At 40.5% G+C, this 23410-nt stretch overlaps 1 protein-coding gene across 4 annotated transcripts in view; it reads left to right on the top strand.

The window, feature by feature from the left end:
• TTC29 (tetratricopeptide repeat domain 29) overlaps nucleotides 1–23410 on the top strand; it is a 359180-nt gene that overhangs the window by 289900 nt on the left and 45870 nt on the right. Inside the window, exon 11 of one of the 4 annotated variants that reach the window (XM_073341300.1) lies at nucleotides 797–845. The exons of the other annotated variants lie outside the window; for them this stretch is intronic. Coding sequence (XP_073197401.1) covers nucleotides 797–807 — 11 coding nt within the window. The 3' untranslated portion in view covers nucleotides 808–845. Of the gene's footprint in view, nucleotides 1–796; nucleotides 846–23410 lie in introns of those variants that run through there. 4 annotated transcript variants of the gene reach the window in all.

The following is a 23410-nucleotide window of genomic DNA, read 5'->3' as shown; positions in this document are numbered from 1 at the left end:
TAATATGATAGTATCTTCTAGTTAATGTTGCAAACAGATCAGACTGATACTCTGCAAGACTATTCTCAGTCAAATTAAGGATAAGAGAATTAAAGATATCGTTTAGTGGCCCTCCTTATCCACAGAGAAATATAATACAAGGAAGCAGGGGTGCAGTGAGCCCTTTAAAAGCATGTTGGAAGTTTCCATTTCCAACTGTTTTGTATGCATCATTATAGCTAAAAATTTAGCTTCTGTATTCTTGAGTGAACTCATTAGTTGTTCTGTTCACAAACTATGACACTTAAACTCAAGAATTTCCAGATCACCCTTTCCTTTCTTCCCTGTTCTCTATACTTTCAATCTGTATTCATTTTCTTCATCAGTTATTTCAAGAACCCAACAAGATGAACCATCAATTACTGAACTTTCCTCAAAATTAATTAATAAAATGGATACTTTGACCAAAGTTTCATGGACAACAGAGATGGGATTGTCCGAGAACAGAGACATGTTTCCTTCATTAGTATATCAATATCCTTAATTTCTGACCCAAGCAGTAAGAAAGTTATTTAATGCCATCCTAATTTCCAAGTGTGTCTTTACTAACCTTTAACAGAGGCATATATAAGAAGTTATTAATACAAGATGGCAGCAAAAAGACACTCAGATCTGCATCTGATCCATGTTAAAGCCCAAGAGGTAACCCATGTATCACAGGGTCCTTCTCACACTACCCTGTGAGCAGCACTGCCTAGTCTGTTTTTGTGGATTCCTATTCACGGACACACATAGTCTGTTTCTTCTTACCCTACAGGTACCTTTTAATCCTCAGTTTCCAAACATGGCGGGACATAACACCGGTATACAGCAGAAGGAGCTTTCATACAGCTTTCTCTCCTCCATCTGAGCTCTCCCTTTACTTTCTGTTCCTCCCAATTCTGTAACCTCCCATTACTAAGCCAATTATCTCAGTAGCCCAACAATTGCCACCAGTTGTCAGTAACTCCACTAGGAACAGGTTGATTTATTTCAAATAGGCCTGTAACATCCTTTGTGACCAGGATGCTACAACTAGCACTCTGTCACATAGCTCCCACTCCCTTATTTCAATTGAGACCTTTTCTGGCCTTTCTAGTCTGAGCCCTACTCTCTTTACAGGTCTGGGGTTCTGTTGGGGTTTCCTGGGCCCTCTCAGACTGGCCTTCCATGGGCTGCTGGTGAGGGTCTCCTGCCTTCCATCCACAAGACGTAAACTCAGAGAAAGGAGATTTCCCCCTTGTGTCCATCTCTGCCCATAGGTCATCACACCAGTTGCATTCTATGGGCCTTTCCTCTAGTTTCCTTTTCCTCTGGTTTATATCTACTCTAGTAAGTTGTCCCTTCAGGGCCTCAATGTCAGGATTCCTCTCCTCCCTTGACTTACTTTGCCCCAGGCTCAGGTAAGTTCACCTGCCAAGGCCGCTTTATCAAGACCCTTCTCTCCCTCCTTGGTATGTCTTTCATCCTGGGGCTTTCCCCAGCTTGCTTCTCCTGGCAGTTGGCCAAACCTCTGCTCTCCTGTGCTGGGTTACTCTGATCTTTCTCTCTTGGATGGTGAAAGGGCACACTATTCACCACTGGACAGTGCCTCCTCCTGACCGTTCTGGGAATTAGCTCTGCCATGCCAATGCCTCTTCCTGCAGTTGCACTTTGTCACTCTCTGTCTTTCTCTCACTCTGAAGCTCCTCTCTTGCTCCAGGACCTGCAGCTTTCTCTTCATGACTCAGCCCTTTGGCTAGGTGACTAAGTGGTTGTTTCTTCTGGGGTAGAGTCCTCCAAAGTCTTTCTGCTCAAGTAGCATCAGGTTTTTCTCATGCCTGCCTCCCTGCCCCTGTCACTCCTGCAGCCTCTCTACACTATTGCGAGCTTCCTGGCTTTGTAGAAGCTCCTGCTTGTTCCCTCACAGGTGAGCTTCTTTCTAATCAAGGCTCTCCACACAGCCTAAATCTCCCTTGTTTGCTGCTTAATTGGTTGATTGGACCCACCTGGCCTAATTCATGTGTCTCTGGTCCGGTGTGTGATTACACCACATCCCATGAATCCACTTCCCCCTCCCTCTTCCTCTCAAGTCCTCCAGCATGTTATTCTCTCTGAGCTTGTAGTCTAGAATCATTTCACAGTGCACCTGGATGATTACCTGGAGGGCCTACCATTGAGATTTCCTTATGCAGACCCATTGTTTGGATCTCCCTCTTTGTCTTCCGCTCTTTTTACATAAGGGGACAGAGTCCAGTCAGTTCCTATCATCACTGCACACGGCAACAATATTACCACACCCACTCTCTGCCACTTAAAATTTTCCTTCTCCTTCCAGTGGAACGACTGCCAGGGCATAAGTATTCTTTTTCCCATGTAGACAGTGAATTGTTATTGTCTCCCCATTCTGTTGCCACTGCAGTTTAACCAAGGTATTTCATACAAGGTTACACGTGACTGCTGAATCCACCACACCCCATGTGATTCTCCAGCCTACTTTGGCAGGAACTGTCATTGTCCTAGTCCTGCCTTTTATGCCCCCACCCACCCACAAAACTCCATGAACCCACAGTCCATGTATGGGCAGTCTTCCTTTAAATGTCCTTTGCCACCACATCGGTAACAAGCCACTAAGCGGGTGCTGTGGACACTCTTGTTTGCCTCTTGCATCCCCTTCCTAGGCTTCGATGAAGGTGGTTCCTCAACCATCCATTCCCCTGTCCCTAGTGTAGGGGAATGGAACTCTTTTCATGGAAAATCTGCTTCCATATACTCCTTTGTTAGTTTTATGTGACCCCTTAGTGATTCCAGCTGATGACTTCGGACCCAAATTCTCGCAGCTTCGGGGAGGCTCTGCATAAACTGCTCATATATAATTGAGCCCCTTATGCCTCTGTGTCCTGTCTGTCTGACCTCAACCACCAATTGGCCCAGTCAGATAACTTTTGCACAAAAGTCTTGGGACATATCCCATCATTCCATCTGGCTATTCTGATTTTTGACAGTATTTTTCTGACAACCGGCCCACCCTGTCCAGAATAGTGGCCTTCAGCATATCATAATCTTTGGCTTGGTGCTCTCTGTGCCATATAAGCCTCTTGAGCCTTGTTGGTCAGATAAGGGGCTAGCCATAGTGCCCAGCCATCCTCGTCCCATCCAGCACTGATAGCCACCGGCTCACAAGTTAGCAAAAAAACCCATCAGGGTGATGCCTGGGGTCATCTTACATAGTCAAAGTTCCACTGCCTGATTTCCAGTTCCTTTACTGGAACTCACCAATCTGCAGGAGCTGCTGCTGTACACTGAGATAAACTCCTACAGTGCCCACTGCTGCTCCGCCTGCCAACCCAGAAGTACATGCCTCTGTCTGCGAGGTATTCTACCTCTCTTTTTGTTGTTCAATTAACCAATGCAGCATCTAATCCATTGCTCCCCTGCCCTCACAGAGGTCACCTCTCAAGGTTCTTTCTCTTCACCAAGAGGGTTAAGATCATAGACAAGTCCCACATGTCACAGAGTCCTTCTCATGCTACCCCGTGAGCAGCATTGGATTTTGTGGTCTGCTCACAAACACACACAGTTTCTTTTCCACCATGTGTGTCTTTAATCCTCAGTTTCCAAACATGGCAGGACATAGCACAGGTATACAGCAACAACAGGAGGAGCTTTCACACAGCTTCCTCTCCTTTCCTCCACCCAGCTCACTCTCCGAGTTACTCTCAATCCTATATCTTCCCATTGTTCAGCCAATCAGTTTATTAGCCCATCAGTTGCCACCAAATGTCAGTAATCCCCACCAGTAACAGTTGATTGATTCCAGTTAAGCCTACAGTCTTCTCTCTATTGCAGCAACTTCAGTGACCAGGGTGCTACAACTAGCATTGTGTCATACCATGGCAGAACTAACCATGACTGACGATAAAATATTTCTTAGATCTTCTAAAAAGTAATCTCCAGACTTGCTTCCTTCCTGAAAGAACAATAATTACAATTAAATGCTGTACTCTGAAATAATGAAAACTTTGTATGCAACCCTATAGATTTGCACAAAAAAAGATTCCTCAGCAAACTTGACTGTATCCTATTGAATTCTTAGCAGAAAATTAATAAATAGTATATGGCTACATTTTCATATTCATACTTCAATATCACAGTTCGCTCTGGGACAGAGTTAGAGAACTGGGACAGTCACTGATTGAACCCATGGCCATTTCCCCTTTTTTGTTTTTGAAAAAGGAAAGCTGCTTGTATAACACTAACCAACGATGTCTACAGATAGCAACATAGCCTTTCAAATAAAATCTTTATGCTGCAACCCTGAGACGATCTGACTAGTATGGAATTTCCAGATTTGCCTTTTCCATCTTGTGTCTTGTTGAAAGGATAAATGTGATTTTAAAACAGACTGATCAAATAAATGAAATAGACAAGCTGTAAAAGCTGTGCATTTATGCTCACTTCAGAGACCTGTAAGCATACCATTAGCTCACAAAGCAGCAATGGTCTTCCAAGTAGATGTCACATAGATCATGTTAGTCTCTAGGTAACATAAACCATTGACTCTCCAACTATCCTCACTCATTTTTATATCTTTCACAGTGAACTAAGCAAATGATAAGAGCTCTTTCTATTCTACTAATCTGTTTCAATGGTGCTATTTTCCATTTCCTGCTTGAAGGAAATAACTTCATTTATATTACCATTCTGAAAAAAGCTGTAGTAACTTCTGAGAAGATCCATAATCATTAGACTCTGCTTAGTTTTAATAATCAGATTTTAACTTTCTAGAATTTTTAGAAGTTGAAAGATGCAATTTACTATGAAGCGTATGGGCCAGATCCTCTGTTGGAGTAATTCAGCATAGTTCCATTGAGGTCATGAAATGGTCATAACTCTCTATGTTCTTGTCTACTTCTTTAATTCTTACCCCTTTGGACATGTGAGATTAAGGTCTGAATTTGAATATTTCTGATCCTTGCTAACAAATGAGAAATTAATAGCTTTATAATGCTATTATTTATGAATAATCTATAAAGCTGTACTGATTTACACCTATTTGAGATCTGGCCCATAGACTGCATAGTAAATTTAAATCGTCAACTTCTACAAATTCTAAACATTTAACATTTGGTCATGGAAAATAAGTAGATTCTGAGAATTTACGGTCTTCTCATGGATTTTTACATGATAATGTAAATGAGATGGTAGCTCGTCAAATTGTAACGATAACATTGAAACTGTAAAGTGAATCATGAATTTAAAACAAAAATTGATGTCTGCCGGAACAAAAACTAATATAAGCAAAAAACATATTAAAAAGGAATATTAATCCAATGTAACAAACAAATAATGTATATTAATGGCACCTGCTCATCTCTGATTTATGACATTGGAAGCAAATATGTAAAACATATTTTTTAAAATGGTTTGGCCAAAAACAGATTTTCAAGAGTGTGTTATGTTACAGCATACAGTAATAGCTTTGAAGTTCAAGCCATCAGTCATATCTTTAAACTGACTCATGAAGTCAGTTTAATAGTATGACTGATGGTTTGTACCTTAGAGCTATTTCTCTATGCAATAATGTAACATTTTCAATATTTTTTTAATAAATGCCGTTATTCAAACAAATTATCCATCCCATTTATACAAGAACTAGGTCTGCCCACTTCCAAGTGCACTTCCAAATGGGCAGTGACTGTATTGAGAAGGCCTAACACCTAGATAAATAAGAAATTTTCATTATTTTCTTCTGCCAGTCTAGTGAAGGTTTTGCTTGCTGGGCAGGCTAGGTCAAGAGATTAATTTCAATTTTTTTATACATTTAGTTTTTGACCTCAGCAACTCTGACAAGTGTAATTATAAAATGTACCCTATGGTTAAACTTGGCAGAAATCGATTTTTATTTTTTTTATAATTTTGACAGTTATCAATGTTGATATTAAAGCATTTTTAATATTTTACTGATTTTAATTTTCACAGTTGTGCAAAACTATGGGTGAAAAGCATTTATATTTTATCGATTGTAAATTTTCAGTTGCTAGAAATTGTGTGGGGTAGACAGCAGGGGGGTCAGACAATAATTATTTAATAGACGTTGAAATTCAAAAAAGTAAATTTTATATCCATTAAAACACAAATTATCCACATCATATCTCAAAATATACAAAATAAATATCCTTAAATAAAACTCTACGTTCTCAAGCAGCATTTTTATTACTTTACTTATTTGTACATTTCTATTACTGATAGAAATAGTTTTCCATTGGTTTGAGTGTGTGTACAGTGAGTTGATGTATACTGACATTTACTGATAAAACTAAAGTCTACTTATGGTGTTTATATGCAGTACTTGTATGTTGTTATCAGACCTACCTTTCTTATTATGACGACTTAGTCCAACCATTTCCTTTATTTGTGCCTATTTGATAGGCATACCTAACTGAGCTAAAGAAGCAAGTAGAAAATGGAATAGTTGGGTTATTTGCTCTAAAGGAGATCTTAGAATCATAGAATCATAGAATATCAGGGTTGGAAGGGACCCCAGAAGGTCATCTAGTCCAACCCCCTGCTCAAAGCAGGACCAATTCCCAGTTAAATCATCCCAGCCAGGGCTTTGTCAAGCCTGACCTTAAAAACCTCTAAGGAAGGAGATTCTACCACCTCCCTAGGTAACGCATTCCAGTGTTTCACCACCCTCTTAGTGAAAAAGTTTTTCCTAATATCCAATCTAAACCTCCCCCACTGCAACTTGAGACCATTACTCCTCGTTCTGTCATCTGCTACCATTGAGAACAGTCTAGAGCCATCCTCTTTGGAACCCCCTTTCAGGTAGTTGAAAGCAGCTATCAAATCCCCCCTCATTCTTCTCTTCTGCAGGCTAAACAATCCCAGCTCCCTCAGCCTCTCCTCATAAGTCATGTGTTCCAGTCCCCTAATCATTTTTGTTGCCCTTCGCTGGACTCTCTCCAATTTATCCACATCCTTCTTGAAGTGTGGGGCCCAAAACTGGACACAGTACTCCAGATGAGGCCTCACCAATGTCGAATAGAGGGGAACGATCACGTCCCTCGATCTGCTTGCTATGCCCCTACTTATACATCCCAAAATGCCATTGGCCTTCTTGGCAACAAGGGCACACTGCTGACTCATATCCAGCTTCTCGTCCACTGTCACCCCTAGGTCCTTTTCCGCAGAACTGCTGCCTAGCCATTCGGTCCCTAGTCTGTAGCTGTGCATTGGGTTCTTCCGTCCTAAGTGCAGGACCCTGCACTTATCCTTATTGAACCTCATCAGATTCCTTTTGGCCCAATCCTCCAATTTGTCTAGGTCCTTCTTGTTCCATAAGTGTTGCTTCTTCCTCTTTTTGCTGAACTACAAGTACATATATCATTTTCTTTCTTTTGTTGGCACACTCAAGTAAAGAAGACAGATATTGCATCCCTCTTTTCTCTGGAGGAATGCTTTTTGGACCAAATTCCGCATTCCCTAATTGGGGAAACTTCTTACTGAAGTCAGTAGAAGTTTTGCTTGACAAAGAAATGCAGTGTTTGGATCATAGTGACTGGGCAAGACTTCTGAAAATTCCTCTTGGACCCTGTAGATAGGGTGAAGTCCATATGATAAGGGTATTGCAACATGCAAAAGAAACTAAAACAAAAAATGTATGGATATAAAAGAGTTACACAACATTTCCAAGTGGTTCATACTCCAATAATAAAGTGTTTCCTTTTTTCTATGTAAAGAAAACAACATTCATTTAATCCTTTAAGCTAATTATGGTTGTCAGTGTTGTTAATATCAAGAAGCAAAAGGGCACATATGTAGTTTTACTGTATCTTTTTACAAATTAACAATGTATAACTCAATTTAATTTTACTTTTTAGAATGTTTTGAAAGTCATAATTTCAATAAATACTTTTGAACTGATTAAATTATAGGCCGAGCTGGTAACTATGCTACGGGTAAGGCTGCCTAACGCTTTCCTTTATAAGACTCTGTTCTTCTTCAAGTCATAGCATACGTCCATTCCACTGGAGGTGTGCATGCAATTCATGCACAGTTGTTGGAGCTTTTCCCTCAGCAGTACCCAGGAGGGTGGCACGAGTGCTTTCTCCTGGCTTGTGCCACTGTGCATAGTTATAAAGGGTGGAGCCATCCCTTACACACACTCCCAGTTCCTTCCTACCATCTGTGATGGTTGTTGGAGATGCTATCCTTGCGAGTCCTACCCTCTTTAGTGTAAATAGTATCTGTTCTGTTAGTTTTAGGCTAGTTTAGAGTTTTTGTACATAGTTTTGGATATAAGATTAAGTTTAGATTAGTAGTTAGTACCTTGGATTCATTGGTTCTCATTTGGGTATAGATACCAAACTCAGGCCTCATTCTCCCAGCTTCAGGTCCTGTTACTCTTATAGCAAGTCTATCCCAATGAGTGACCTGCACCCCAGCTGCCTGAAGTATCTGGGGAAGGAGCATGTGAATGACAAATGTTACATTCATAGGGGGTTCAAATCCCACGCAAAGAAAGGCAGGGCAGCCAGACTTAAGTGTCTGCTGATGGAGTCTGCACTTCGCCCACCATCGCCTTCCCCCTCGATGTGGGTACTGAGCATGTCCACATTTGTTAGGAGTGCTCCTCCTGGTCTGACTGAGTTGAGAGGCAGATCTTCAGTGCCAGTAATGAAGATGAGACAATATAAGTCTCCTGAAGACTCAGTACTGCAGTTTTCAAAATCTTCAGGGCAGGCACCAAGTAGAGGCAAGGACACAGAGGTGCACTCAAAGAAGAGGCACTCCCAGACGCAGTCCTTAAGCCAACAAGGGTCATTGACTCCACCCTAGGACTGGCCCTTTGAGACCAGTCCCTTCAAGTACTGGCCACGTCATCATCAGCTTTCAGTACTGCAGAGCCAAGAGCCTTTTGCTGGTGCTGTCTATGCCCAAAACTAATGAGGCAGCTCAGGAATTGTTGAACCTGTCAGTTCTGGTTCCCCCAGCTGTTCAAGACTCCCACCTGGTACCGATGTCTAATGTACAATTTTCTACTGTTCCAGCTCCAATCCTGACACACCATTTGATATTGGCAGATGCTACCTGTCAAAGGGGTTCCATCTAGTAGGAAGCCAGGAATGATCTCGCCGGTACCTCCATCTCCAGGCTCAGAACTAGTCTCTCCAGTACCAATGGTGTCAGCTCCTCCTTAGTTGGAAGAAGCAGAGTCTTCATCAGACTCCAAGGTCAGCTCTTACTTGTCTTGGCATGGATATGTTCAGCAGCATCTGTGAGGTGCCTGCCCATTGTGAAACTGGCCAAGCCTCAGCATTCCAAAGACATCAATGTTCTAGACATAACTGGGTCCCACCTCCATATCAATGGCCCTTTAGGAATTCTTGGGGCTTCCCTCCACAATCTAGAGTATTTCTGTTCCCTTCCATCCTTCAGCTAGGTGTCAGGAACATCTACAACAGGGTCACCATCTGCCCACCCCTGGTACCAGGACTGGTGCTGTACATAAGGAAGTTCATGCTCTGGATTGCCCTATAGAAAAATTGGAGGAGGCGCCACCTCAGCAACCCTTGGCCTCTACTCTTTTGTCACCTGATGAGGCAGTGATAAGAGTCTGCTTCTTCCCCACCTGATAATTTTGGAGCTCATCTTGTTGAAGAAGGTGGCTGTAGCTCTGGATATCCATCCAAATGAGGTACAGGAAAAGTAACAGAGGCTGGTGGACATTTTGGCCTCTCCTGTCAGGGCAGTATAGCAGGCCCCGTTTTTCCTGTCTCCCACTAAAAAAAGGGTAGAGAGAAGATATTGCGTCCCTTCGCAGAGGTTCGAGTGTTTTTCTAACTATCCCCTTCAGGGTTCCCTGATAGTCTCTGCTGCTAACAAAAAAGAGAGACAGGGACACCAGATCTTGACACCAAAGGGAAAGAAGCTGGACCTATTTGGAAGGAATCTGTATTCCACAGGAAGTTTACAGTTTAGAATTGCAAACTAGCAGGTTCTACTGGGTTGGTATGATTTTAGCCTGTGGGATAACATCTTAAAATTTAAGGACAGGCTTTTGGATGAGGTAAAGCAGGAGTGAAGGAGGCAAATTAGTTGCCAGAATGTCCTTGCAGGCAAGTCTAGATGTGGTGGACTCTGCGGCTTGAGCTATCGCTATACAGTGCTCCTCATCAGCTGCAGTCATCAGGTCTTCCCCGTGAGGTTCAACAAATGATCCAAAACCTCCTGTTTGAAGGCCCCTCACTTTTTTCCCATAAAGACTGATGAGCGGCTCTAGAGTCTTAAGGATTTAAGGAAAACCCTTAAGTCTCTTGTATTTATACAACAGTGACAAAAAGAAAGCCATTCCACTCACAGATTCCCCGCTGTTCGCACCTTTCATTCCTTGTACCCAGAACCTATCCAGAGAAAGGGGCAGATGTTATAAAGTGTGACCTCCAATCCTCCTCCTCTTCTGCAGCTGCTGGTTCATCTAGGCAAGCTGGGCCTTCTAAACAAACATTTTGGTCTGTTGGTCGAGAGTGGTCTACCATTTCCCAGAGTTCCATCTTTCTCTACCCCACTGTTTGCAAACCACCTGTCCCACTTCATAAGAGCGTGGTCCCGCATCACTATGGATCAGGGGTTCTAAGCACAGTGAAACTGGGATACACCCTTCAATTGGTTTCTGTTCCTCCTTCCCACTCCCATTTCCCATCCCTCTTCAGGGCCTTGGAAGAAGTGCCTATGTAGCTCAGAGGAAAGGGATTTTTATTCCCTATAGTTCTTAATCCTGAAAGCGAGGGGGGGCACCCTAGACTTATTTTACATATAAGAGAGCTAAACATGTTCCTAAAGAAAATAAAATTCTGAATGGTCACTCTAGTTTCTATAATACCTTTCCTGGGACTGATATGCTGCCCTCAACTTAAAAGATGCTTATTTTCATGTGACAATTCACCAGAGCCACCAAAAATTCCTCAGGTTTGTAGCCAATGGATCCCATTACCAATTCAGAGTGCCGCCTTTTGGCCTGTCAGCAGCTCCTTTTGTGTTTACAAAGTACATGACCATGATAGCAGCATTCCTGCAAAAGTCAAGAGTCCATGTAAGTCCCTTACCTTAGGGTGACCATACATCCCTTCTTGGCCGGGACAGTCCCTTTTTTAAGCCCTGTCCTGGCCATCCCGACTTTTTTTTTTTTTTTTTTTTTTTTGGGCAAAAGTGGGCATTTATCCCATTTGCTCTTGCTGACTTGATCAAATGTCCACTTTTGTCAAAAAAAAAAAGTGGGTGCTATGGGAGGAACGTGTGGGGGAGTGAGTGGCTATGTCCACCTCACACAGGTGGTGAAGCAGGTCTCCACCGAGGGGCAGACAAGGCTTGAGGGAGCGCCTTGTGAGGGAGGCAGGCAGGGCTGTAGTGAGTGGCTCGGGCCAGCCCCCATGTGGGGGAGGGAGGCCCTCATGTCAGCCCCGCACCATGTCCCGTTTTCCCTTTGGGAAATATGGCCACCCTACCTTACCTAGATGACTGACTAGTAAGACAATAGTCCAGGTCTTTGGTAGTGTGCAGTGTGCTCATTATACAGTCCACCATCAACACACTGGGGCTGTTAATCACTATGGAGAAATCTACCCTGACTCCTGTTCAGCAAATAGAATTTATTGGGGCAGTTCTCCCAAAATTCTACAAAGGCCAAGGCTTTCCTGCTGGGGTTGAAATTCCAAAAAGGCAAGTCATTGCTCTAGATCGAAAGGCACATCCCGTCACTACAGTGTGAAACTGCCTCAGGCTTCCAGGGCACATTGTGGAATGCACTTAACATGGTATAGCATGCCAAGCTGCACTTCAGGAAACTACAAGGGTGGCCAGCTTCAGTGTATTCACCAGCACATCATTTTATGGACATGGTGGTTCAAGTACCTACTCAGGTTTTGTCCTCCCTGTATTGGTGGACAGAACCCTCAGATGTTTTCATGGGAGTTCCCTTTGCTCCTCCACAATGGACATTCACCCTATTACAGAAGTGTCAGCTCTAAACTGGGGAGATAACTTAGGCCCCTTACAGACTCAAAGTCTTTGGTCTATCCAACATCTAAAGCTCAATATAAATGTGAGGGAGTTTCAAGCCATCCATTTGGCTTGCACAGCATTCCTTCCATATATCAAGGGGCAGAATCTGGTGGTGCTCACAGGCAACACAGCAGCCATGCTTTATATAAACAAACAAGTGGACTCAGTCAATGAAATTATGCCAAAAAGTGTATCTGCTTTGGGATTTCTGCCTGTCCCATCAGCCTGAAAGCTGCTTACATTCCAGAGATTCAGAATGCTCTGTCAGGTCACCTAAGCAGGTCATTCACAAGTCACCATGAGTGTTATCTTTGTCCAGATGTGACCAAGTTCATTTTCAGCTGGGGGTTGGGGGACTCCTCGAGTGGATCTATTTGCAACAAGAGCTAACAAAAATATTATTTCTTTTGTTCCCAAGTGGGTTACAGCCCAGGTTCATTGACATATGCCTTCTTGCTATCATGGATAAAGAGCCTGCTGTATGACTTCCCTCCAGTTCCACTCCTGCCCAAGGGCTTATCCAAAATCAAAAAAGATCATGCTCACCTTATACTTATAAACCAAGCATGGCCCCATCAACATTGGTTCTTGCCTTTACTAGCCCTATCAGTCAGACCTTCACTATCACTTCCATGGGACACAGATGTGATCTACCAGGACCATGGCTGCCTCCTTCATCCCAACCTACAGGCATTCCATCTGGCAGCTTGGATGCTTCAGGGATGACTCCTTTAGAGTCCTATTCAACATATATTAGACTCTTATGTTTCAGAAGCATAAAAGGGTTAACTACTAGTTCCATCAGAGTCCACCAAGTGGCTATCTCAGTTTTCCACCCTTCAGTGGCTAACCACTCATTTTTTTTCAATGTTCTGTCCATCAGGTTTCTGAAAGGTCTGGACAGATTCTATTTACAGGTACATAGCCTGATGTCCCCAAACAACTTAAATTTTGTTCTAGCGAAGTTGGTGGATCCTCCTTTGAGTCACTGGAAGTTGTTCTCTATTACAACTTTCTATGAAAGTGGCTTTTTTGGTTGCTGTTCTCAGAGAACAACAGTTACAGAAAATGTTAAGTAACTGTTTATTTTTAGTTGCTTATAACTTTGCCAAACTTAACTGCCTTTATACTTAGAATCATAGTTGAAAGTACTATGGTAACTTTTTATTTTTAGCAAATGAGGAACACACACACAAAGTAACAATACACTTTTTAAAAATTCTCTAAAACATCACTACAACAGTTTTTCTCTAAAATACCTGGCTTAAAATAGCTAATGTGGTATGGTATGAGAGTTTCATTTGACTTCATTTAGGTTATCTACATAACTAATTGATGGCTTTGAAATTTGTTTGGCATGACTTCATTACTTATGAATGGCAGAGCCACAAGTGAAACATGCAGGTCAAAGTTCATCCCAAATTTGCTCTGAGGAAACCTTTATACAGTACGCCATCATGCCATTGTGTAGTTTATGTACCATTATCTGGTGATGGCATCCATGTAGTAAATTCCTTTATTTAGCCAACAGCGGGTTAATTTGTACAACCATGTGATAAACTCAATAGAATTTGCATCTTTAGCCATCTAGCCTTCTCTAAAGTGCACTAATTCATTTCTTCTAGGAATACTTCTAACATTACAAATTCCTTCTTTCCCTCTATTAATAAATTATGGCCATCCTCTCAAATGAGTGCTAATAAAACCATTATGCCACAACACACCATCAGAAATATAAGGGTTTTACTGAAAATTGGTTTTGATTTGCCCAAATAACCTGCCTTATAAATCACACATTACATATGCGTAGTAAATATTTATGACTGATTACAGTATTTTTAAAAGTGATTGTTTAACTCTGAGAGAGAAGGTAAGATACATTTCTCTTGCATGTAAGTTATCTATGTATGCAAACATTTACTGAAGATTTTTAGTGAATGAGGAAAAGATCAATCTCTGTGCATCTTGAAAGTGGATAATGAGCCATGTACAGAAGTCCAATAAATAAGTCCTATTTTATTTTATGTACCTTTTTGAAGGTGTTCATTATTTAAATACACATTTTGTATGGTACTTAGTGATTTGGTTGGTAGTCTGCATAAGCATTGCCTCATTCGCTGAATGTCCTGTTATATACATTATTTTCATGGACTCTGTGCCCTGGAAGTAATACTACAAGATTTTATACATGTATATAACGTTTCAGAAAAGAATGGTATTTATATATTGCATTATTTGAGAATTAGTTTATTTCAAAACTATATTGTAATTAATATGCACAGGGGGCATATTTAAGGTTGCACACGCAGACTTAACTTGACATTGTCTGACTTGAATGCTTAACCGTGCAGCCCTAATATATCCTTTTAACACACACCTTTTGATAGATTATATATTACTGAACTGCATGAAGTAACATTCAGTGGCGTGAATGTCATTAAAGGTATAGAACTAGATGAATTGGCAGTGGAGAAGTGGATGACAGTACAACTGGGTTGACTTGAACAGACAAAAAACTGGGTATTAAATGATTCCTTTTCTACTCAGTATTAAGAAATATACAATGATAAATCTAGAGTCAAAACTAAGAGAAGTGCATAGTAATCATAAGCTACAAAACAGTATGGATTTTTGGAATACTATGGATAATTCTGAACTGTGTGTGTGTGTGAGAGAGAGAGAGAGATCTTCAGAGCCTTGTCTTTTTACTGTGAAGTGTATTTTGTATAGTATATGTTTACAATGCAATATAAGGGCCTGATGCAATGCCTATGGAAGTCAGTGGTTCCATTGACATAAAAGGATGCTAGCTCAAGCTATAAATTATTAATTGTGCTTTTATATTAAAGAGGGTATTACAGAAATTGAGAAAGTACAGAATTTTTCTTAATGTAGCTCAACTATGGTCAGAAATAAAGCGAATTAGAAAGGATGTTAGAGATGGGTACAATTTTGTGTTCAGCTTTCTGAGAAAAATCTCATGCACAGTGAAATGATGCATTCATACAGTGACTTGCACTGTTGGGTTACAAGGAAGTGCCTGGCCAAATACTGAACTCTAACACTGTCCCTATGCCAGAGCCACCTAAGACTTGGTTATTATTCAACATGTTCCCAAAAGTAATTCAAATACTTCAGTTTCTCCATTGGAATTCAGAGGACAGCTTCTACACATTTCTAAAGGATTTGTTGATTTGGAAACTCCAGTAGATTGCTTACTTCTGGACAAAAATAGTATAGTTAAGAATGTCAGAATATATCAGTTCAGGAAAATCCATAGGAAGAATTAAAAGGTTTGGAGGTGGACTGGTTCCAATTTATCACCTTAGGAATTGCAAGTCTCTGGAAGGCAGCTGCTTTCCTCCTTCCTTTCATCTCAAGAAATAGTGCTGTAGCATGAACCCCAGGGTTCAGAAAACCACTGCAAAAGGTGTACTAGTTGGAGTAATGGTTACAATGGGTTTGAAGATTTATTGTAACCATTGCTGCCAATTTTTTTAGTTATTTAGACTTTTAAGAAATTCCTACACCTGTATGTTGTAACCACTGTGGGATTCTCAATGATTCCTGATACGTTTAGATTTAATAAGCATAGGAATCACCACACTGGATCAGACCTGCGGTTCATCTAGTTCAGTTCCATGTATCTGACGATGGCAACTACCAGATGCTCAGAGGAAGATACAAGAAACCTCATAATGTGCAATTATGGAATAACCTACCCATTGAGGAATTTTCCTCCTAAACCTTGTTAGTTAGTGTTGGTACATGCACTGAAGCATGACGGCTTTATATACTTTTATAAAATTTTATTTTTATCTTATCTAATGTAACTGTAGATGTTCTTATCCATAGGAAACCCTTCCTGTCCAAGGGAAGATATGCATGTTTTCCTGCATACTTTAGAGAGACTTCTCTCTTAGATCTCACAATAAATTTACTTTAGAGAGGCAGTATGTTGAATATCAGTGATCTCCAACCATGTGTCCTCAGACAAGATTTCTGGACCGGCAGAAAATGGTTTCCTGAACAAGTAAACTGTTCTTTCTTATGGCAAAGGTGTTGGAAGAGGTATTCAAACTACAGTACATCAGAGCCTTTTCCATAGCTTAATATACTCAGCACTTTCATCAAAAACTAGTTCCTTTGTTTTTCTGAGACTCCTTCCAGGCCTCGTGATACTTTTTAGGTTCCTTTTATATGTCTGGCTTATCAATGTGCCAGACACCATCACCCTCAAAGTGATGTCCCCCAATTATCTCCATCAAAAGGATGTGGGTCTTTCTCTGCTGTTTTCCCCAAAATTACTCTACAGTGTAATTACTACTTTAGATACAGAACTTATGTTCCTGTTTACTTCTGGTTTTGTACTTGTTCTGAGGGTCAAATTACCATTTCTGTTAAGTGCCCATAGGTTGGGAGTAAAAAGTTCAAATGTTTTGTCCAACTTCAGAGTGCACCTTTTTAATAGGATGAACATATTTCCCAAAGGGAAAACGGGACATGGTGAGGGGCTGACCCGAGGGCCCTGCTCATGGGAGCTGGCCCGAGCCACTCACTTGAGCCCTGCCTGTCCCTCACGTGAGGCGCTCACTCAAGCCCTGTCTGCCCCCTGCACTCTGAAACCATGCCTGCCCCCCTGCTAGAGAGCTGCCTCCCCACCTGTGCTGGGCAGGCATCGGCACTTGCTCCTGCACACGTTCCTCCCACCGCACCCCACTTTTTTGACAAAAGTGGGCATTTGATCAAGCTGGCAAGAGCAAACGGGACAAATGCCCACTTTTGCCAAAAAAGTCGGGACGGCCGGGACAGGGCTTAAAAAAGGGACTGTCCTGGCCAAAACGGATGTGTGGTCACCCTACTCTTTAAGAAAGGCAAATACCACTTTTAAAGATAATTAAAGACTTCTTTTAAAAGGTGACTGTATTTATGAAACCTCATTCCCTCTGTCTGTTAATTTACCTTTCTTTTTATTCCCCTCCAAGAGCATCCTTACCCCAAGCATGTTGTGAATTTTTTCTGTTTTCTCTCTAACTCCTCCACCCCTTAGAATATTTTTCTCAAACTCTATCATACCATTTAGGGTTTCACTCTTCTACCACTGGGGATTTTTCCTTATCCCAGCTCTCTTGAGTTCTCCCCAACTTGGCTGATCCTTTATCCCCTTTCTCTTGTCCCCTTCCCTTTTTCTGTTCTTCCCCTTTTAGGATCCTCTCCCACCTTTTATCTTTCTCCCTTCTTAGGGATCCTTTTGTCTCCCCTCCCTCCCTCTCTGTTCTCCTTCCCACCCTTTTCTTTGTTTTTCCTTACCCCTTCTCCCATTCTCCACTTCTTCCTTGTGGATTCTTCCCTCTCTCTGTTCTCCCACCCACCTCTTTAGGGATTCTTTTTTGTCCCTCTTTCTGTACTCCCTCCACCACTGGAGGAATCTCTTCACCTTCTCCTGCTTCTCTTCATCTCCACTCCCTTGCCCCCCACTTGGAGATTCTCCTTTTGGGTCCTGTACTCTGGAGAAAGTAGAAACAGGGAAGGAGCTGCTTCTCTGAATCTGTCAGTAGGGGGCCTTGTTTTGAACAGCTTCCCTGTGAATTTCCCATGTAGACAAGCCCTTACTTTAAGCACCCAAGTAGTCCCACTGAAGTCAGTAGGACTATTCAGGGGCTTATTTAGATATATTCTTAATTGCCTTGCTGAATCAGGGCCTCAATGTATGTTTGCAATTATTGCAGTTGTGAACTTAAATCAAGTAATTGTACACACAAATGGCTAAATACCCAAATTATATATGTGATTGCACATACATTTGTGCCTGCAGTAGTGTTGCTGAGTTCTTTAAGAGTTGAGTGCATTTTGTTTTATGTTTTTTGACAGTGTTCTCTATATCTTGTAAATGTTGTAAAAATGTCAATTGTAGGATACATAAGAAAAATTCAGATTGGTTTTAAAATCAAATCTCCCCATAATTTTATTATATAAAAATTGCAAATAAAGCATTAAAGTAGTATTTAAATAAATCTTAATTAATTGTGCAAATGGATTGACTAAGTTTAGGTATGCAATTAGATGACTAATTATGTTGAAAATCCAAGTGCATGCTAAAATAGATGACTGCGCCCCCAGGCTCATCTAGTTGTTCCCATTCACTTATTTAAGCATGTAGTATTATCTTTGATACAAAACATCCCCCATTACATATTTTTAAAGCTTATGTGAGCGTAACCGCAGTACAAAATAACTCTTTTACTCGTGTAACAGAAGTTCATCTTTTTGAATATTTAGGCTCCTATCATACAATAGATAGTAGAGTGCAGACAGACTATATTGTGTTTGCATGGACCCTATCGAAAGCCAGTGGGCTCCACATTAATGTAGCAGTCTGCTCACACGCTATCAACTACAGGATCGGTGCCTATGTTTTCTGACCTCTGTTTGACTGGAACTACAAAAAATAAAAGGTGTACTATGTATGAGTAAGAGCAGAATACAGCTCTAAAACTATTAATCTATAGTTAGTGGCATCTTTTATTATAATTAATATATTGCTTTCTGTCTTCCTCCCCAATTCTGTAGGAAGGGGTATTTTCTTGTTCTAAGTATGTGATTTTGATGGTGTTAATTGAAGGAAGGAGAGGTCAGAGAAAGTAATCTACTGAGTACAGTTTATTTACAGAGGACCCATTTCCTCAGAATTTTACTCCCACTGAATTAGAAACTTGTCATGTAGGTAAAGATTACTCACATTGTAGAAAAATGTGCAAAACAGAGTTCTTAGTCACCTCCTGCAGCACTGACTCAGGTAAGAAATCCCATTGTATTCTGTGGACTGAGTAAGGGCTGCAAGACTAGCCCACATCTGAGGAAAAAGTTGTAGGCCAAGCACATGCAAAGAAAGACAAAGAAGCTAAAAATAAAAGTTAGTGTGAAAAAAGACAAAGTATTTAATTGAAAAGTATAAAATATTAAATGTGGAAAATGTGAACTCTAGGTAATGTTTTAGTGGTCATATAGAAAATAGGGGAAAGGACATAAATTGCAAGTAAGAGGAGAATTCAGAATGAATGGTTGCACCTTTTTCAAGAAAAGATTCAGAAATATGTCAAATCTGCTGGGCCCACTTAAACTACAACACAGAGGTTATTAAATAAACACAAGGTAGAGTAACTGAAGGGAAGGGGATGATTTAAACTAGAAAGACGGTTTTTAACTGGCTGAATAGTATGCATTTATTCTTCCCCAATTGTAACAATATTTAATGAAATTCATTTTCATATGAATTTTGTTATTTTGTATAATTCCCAAAATACAATAATTACCAAAATTATTCAAAGAGGTTTTAGATAAAGGGACCTAATCTTTAGTGGTACTGAGCACCTGCAACTCTCCTTGAAGAAAGTGGGCGATGCAAGGACTCAGTGTCACCTATGATTAGGCCCATCATTCTTAGACCAAAATACTGTATATAGGCAGGTTTATTTTTAGACTGGATCTTCATTGCTGAGCATGCAATTCTGCATATGCAATTTTTCACCTACAATTCATGTGGGCTCCAGAGTTTTCCTTTAGACATCTAAGGACTTGTCTACACTTGAAATGCTACAGCGTACCCTACAACTCTACCGCTGTATTGCTTCAGTGTAGACACTGTCTACACCAACAGGAGAGGTTCTTCCATCAGCATAGATGGTCTACCTCCCCAAGAGGCTGTAACTAGGTCACCAGAAGAATTCTTCCATCGACGTACTGCTGTCTGCTTAGGTTGGCTTACTTACACCATACTCAGGGGTGTGAATTTTTCACATTCCTTGACTTTGCAGTCAAGCAGACTTAATTTTCTAGTATAGGCCAAGTCTAACTATCTACACCTACAAATTAGGTTTTAGTCATCTAAATGGTAGTATTTGTGCCCATAGTTATTTGCAGACATAAAATTGCACCTGAACAACAGAGGACAGGTTTAAAAATATTCCCATAAATTTGTGTTTCTCAATTTATGGGATGCACCTCATTGAAAGGCCTTGAGGATGGAGGTGCCAGATCACACCCCCAACAGTTGAGAGAAATCAAAACAATCAGCAATATTTGATAGATGTCAGAACTCAGTGGGAGTAGGGGAAAGAGATGATTGCTCATTTCCCCCATCCTACTGCTACTTCTGATCTCTCCCACTCTTACCCAGTCCCCACTGCTTCACCCCCGCATTTTTCTTCCACTACATTTGGGAAACTGCCACTTCAAGATGTTGTGGAATCAACTGCTTTCACCCTAGAGCTCCAGCTCTGCATTCAGCCTGCTCAGCAGCATTTTGAACGGTGCTCTTCCCCTGGGGCAGATCATCTCTAACAAGTACCTCTAGCAGTCCCTTTGTGGCTTGACTTTTGAGATTAATAATATCAAAACAAATGTAGATTTTCTTAACTAGGTTTTGTTGGATATCACATATTGTATATCCCGTCCATTTGTTTTGTTTAAACATAATATATAGTTCATTTAATATATTCCCATATACAGAGTGAAATAAATAGTAAAATATGTACATTCTAAACTACATTCATAACAAAATTAATATAGTAATATGAAACATCTCCTGAAGCCCAGGTTAATCAACAGATTGAAACATTCGATTTAACTGTTTTCTTACCATTCCAAAGCATAGAAGAAGTGGCAGGAAAACACTGTGCTTATATGGGAGCAAGTGAAACTTCCCTGTACTAATAAAACTGTTAATTATTATGACTGCAACAGGTCAGTTATGATCACCAGAAAAGAGTTTTCAAGTGGATACTTGAAGTTTGACTCATATAATTTCACTATTTTGTGGTAAAATAAAATAAATACATAAAAACATTTCTTTCTCATAACCATAATTATAGATATGTTTGTGGGAATGTAATGCAATGCAATATATACCTGTAACTGTGTGTATACTTAAACAGTGTATATACATGCTTACCTATATAATAAAGGGAAAAATGCAAATATATAAAACATAGTGGGTCAAATTCTGTTCTTAGTTACACACACAAAATCCAGTTGATTTCAGTTGGATTGTGGGTGTAACCGAGCAGAATTTGACCCAGTGTGGTATATTGTATGTATAGTCCAACCCCTTTTATCCAAAATATATCCTCATTCAGATAAGTAGGGGGTCCAAATAATGCAGTAGTTACTGAGTATGAGATTCATGCTGGGGGACATAATCAGATATGAGGGAGTTTCAGATTAGAGGGATTTGGATAAATATGTTTTTACTGCATTACATTTTTCACTGAAGAAGAGCTTACTTTGAGCATTGATATTGAGAAATATTAGAAAATAAATTACTCACTAGTCTATTACTAGTACATTAAAGGAATGATCTTCTGTCAATAAAGCTCCTAAAGCAGAAAGATGCATATAGAGATCTTTATGTCCATAGGAAAACATGGGGTTAAAGTGGACTATATTTTAGGCAGTATTCAGTTGACTTGCTGTGTGGGGAGAGACTGAGCAGTCCTGGCTAATGACTTGTAGGTACTGAATCCTCAGGTCTCTCAGGTGGTTTCACTTGACCAGTTTCAGCAGAATGATGAAAAGGTTGAGATAAAATAAACTGACAGTTGCTACTCATCACAGGCAGCAAGCTGTACCCCAGCAGCTGAGACCCTGGGAGCCCTCTTTTTTTAAACAAAGGCTTTCACTGCAGTGAGCAATGAACTCTACACAAAAAAAGAGAGAGAGATATTGGCAGCTGGTGACCAACAGGAGGAGGGAAAGGAGGGAAACTGGGAAACACAGCAATTGTTGGCTAATTAGAAGCCATTCCCACCTACTTAATACTAACCCATTAAGCAGAAAACACTTTTCATCTTACTCTCGCTGCTACACATGACATTATACTCCAATCAATACCTTCCCAGTGGCTGCCTTAGTGCCCACAAATGAATACATTGCAGTTCAAGAATGCAGTAATTGAGTTGGGGCAGTGAAACTGCAGCTCTGGCAGTCAAGATTTTTCTCTGAAGATACTACTGTAGTATTTGTGATGCTCAGATAAATAAATCAAATCCCTATATTGACAGCTGTCAGAAATCGACAAATGGAAAAAGAGTCAGTGATTAATCTATTTTAACCTTTAAATCAAGAAATGAAGCAAGTCTTATTTTCCTATTTTTTCTTCTACTTCAGTAAAACACCTATTTTATTATACTCAGGTGTTGGGTCTTTCATTGGGTCTTTTGAACTCTGATCCTAAGTTATACCTGCAAAATATGCACACATATACTTAATTGTATACATGTGACATGCATTTGAGCATGCCTTTTTTTTTTAAGGGGCCCAAGTTTTAAAACTTTGAACCATTAACAGCATTAATGGTAGTTTATTTGTAGGAAGTGTTTAGTCAGGATATTATTTTTTTTCAGTTTAAACAGAATTATTTCCTACTCATAGTTTGGGAACTATACTTTAAAGTTTACAGATTGAGCTGAGTGCCACACATGGGATCGGCATGTAGGTTTCAAGCTTAGTCCTTTGCACTCTGAACCAGCTGAAGTTGAGAACATTGTGGAGTAGTGCATACCACACACTACAAGTACTTCTTATGTCACTCTTAAGCAACTCTTGTCAGCATCTGACAGGCTCTGTAGATAACCCTCCTTGGCTAGAGTGTATGTGTTTTGGAAGTGCTGGAAGGAAATCCTTGAGCAGAGACCCCGAAAAAATACCTCTTTCCCTCCTTCCATTCTCCTCCTAAAAATACTCTTTGACTCCGTAGTGGTCTAAGTATCAGTTCAGGAATACCTGGGCTCCTAGGAATCACAGATTCAAATCACAGCAGGGTTAACTTTGCCCATCAGCCTTTTGAGGTCAGTACTCTCTGGACCATTGCTATTTAGTATGTGTGGCTCTCCAAAAGAAACTTCAAAAACTATTATCCTGTCTGCTCTTCCTGGACATAAATTATCTCATAGAATTTGTGAGAGTAGGGTTTTTTCTGGTTTTCTTGACCAAACTGTTTCCAGCTTCTCTGTGGATTTTTGTACATGGCAGGATATTTGTGTTGTTCAACTTGCTGTATGCTATCTGCTTAGCTGCTCCCCTGTACCGCTACGTTAGCCTACATTATTTGAAGTATATAAGGCCAAATCCTCAGATTCTTTCTCAGTCAAATTCCTGTTGATTCCAATTGAGTGAAAACTGAATAAGACCTGGAGATAAGTAATGTGGGATCTGTTAAGATTAAAAGATCAAGTGACTATAGTGTGAGATCCAGCTGTCAGTTTGTGATTGTGTTATTAGATTGTTCCCTTTCCCCAAACTGCAGTTGCCATATTTTTTAAAAATTGTGTTGTTCAATCTCACTTTGTCA

The sequence above is a fragment of the Lepidochelys kempii genome, chromosome 4 (genome assembly GCF_965140265.1).
Source record: "Lepidochelys kempii isolate rLepKem1 chromosome 4, rLepKem1.hap2, whole genome shotgun sequence".
In the NCBI taxonomy this organism is placed as follows: Eukaryota; Metazoa; Chordata; order Testudines; family Cheloniidae; genus Lepidochelys; species Lepidochelys kempii.
The sequence above is the reverse complement of the archived record's forward strand: the minus strand, read 5'-3'. Positions and strand labels throughout refer to the sequence as shown.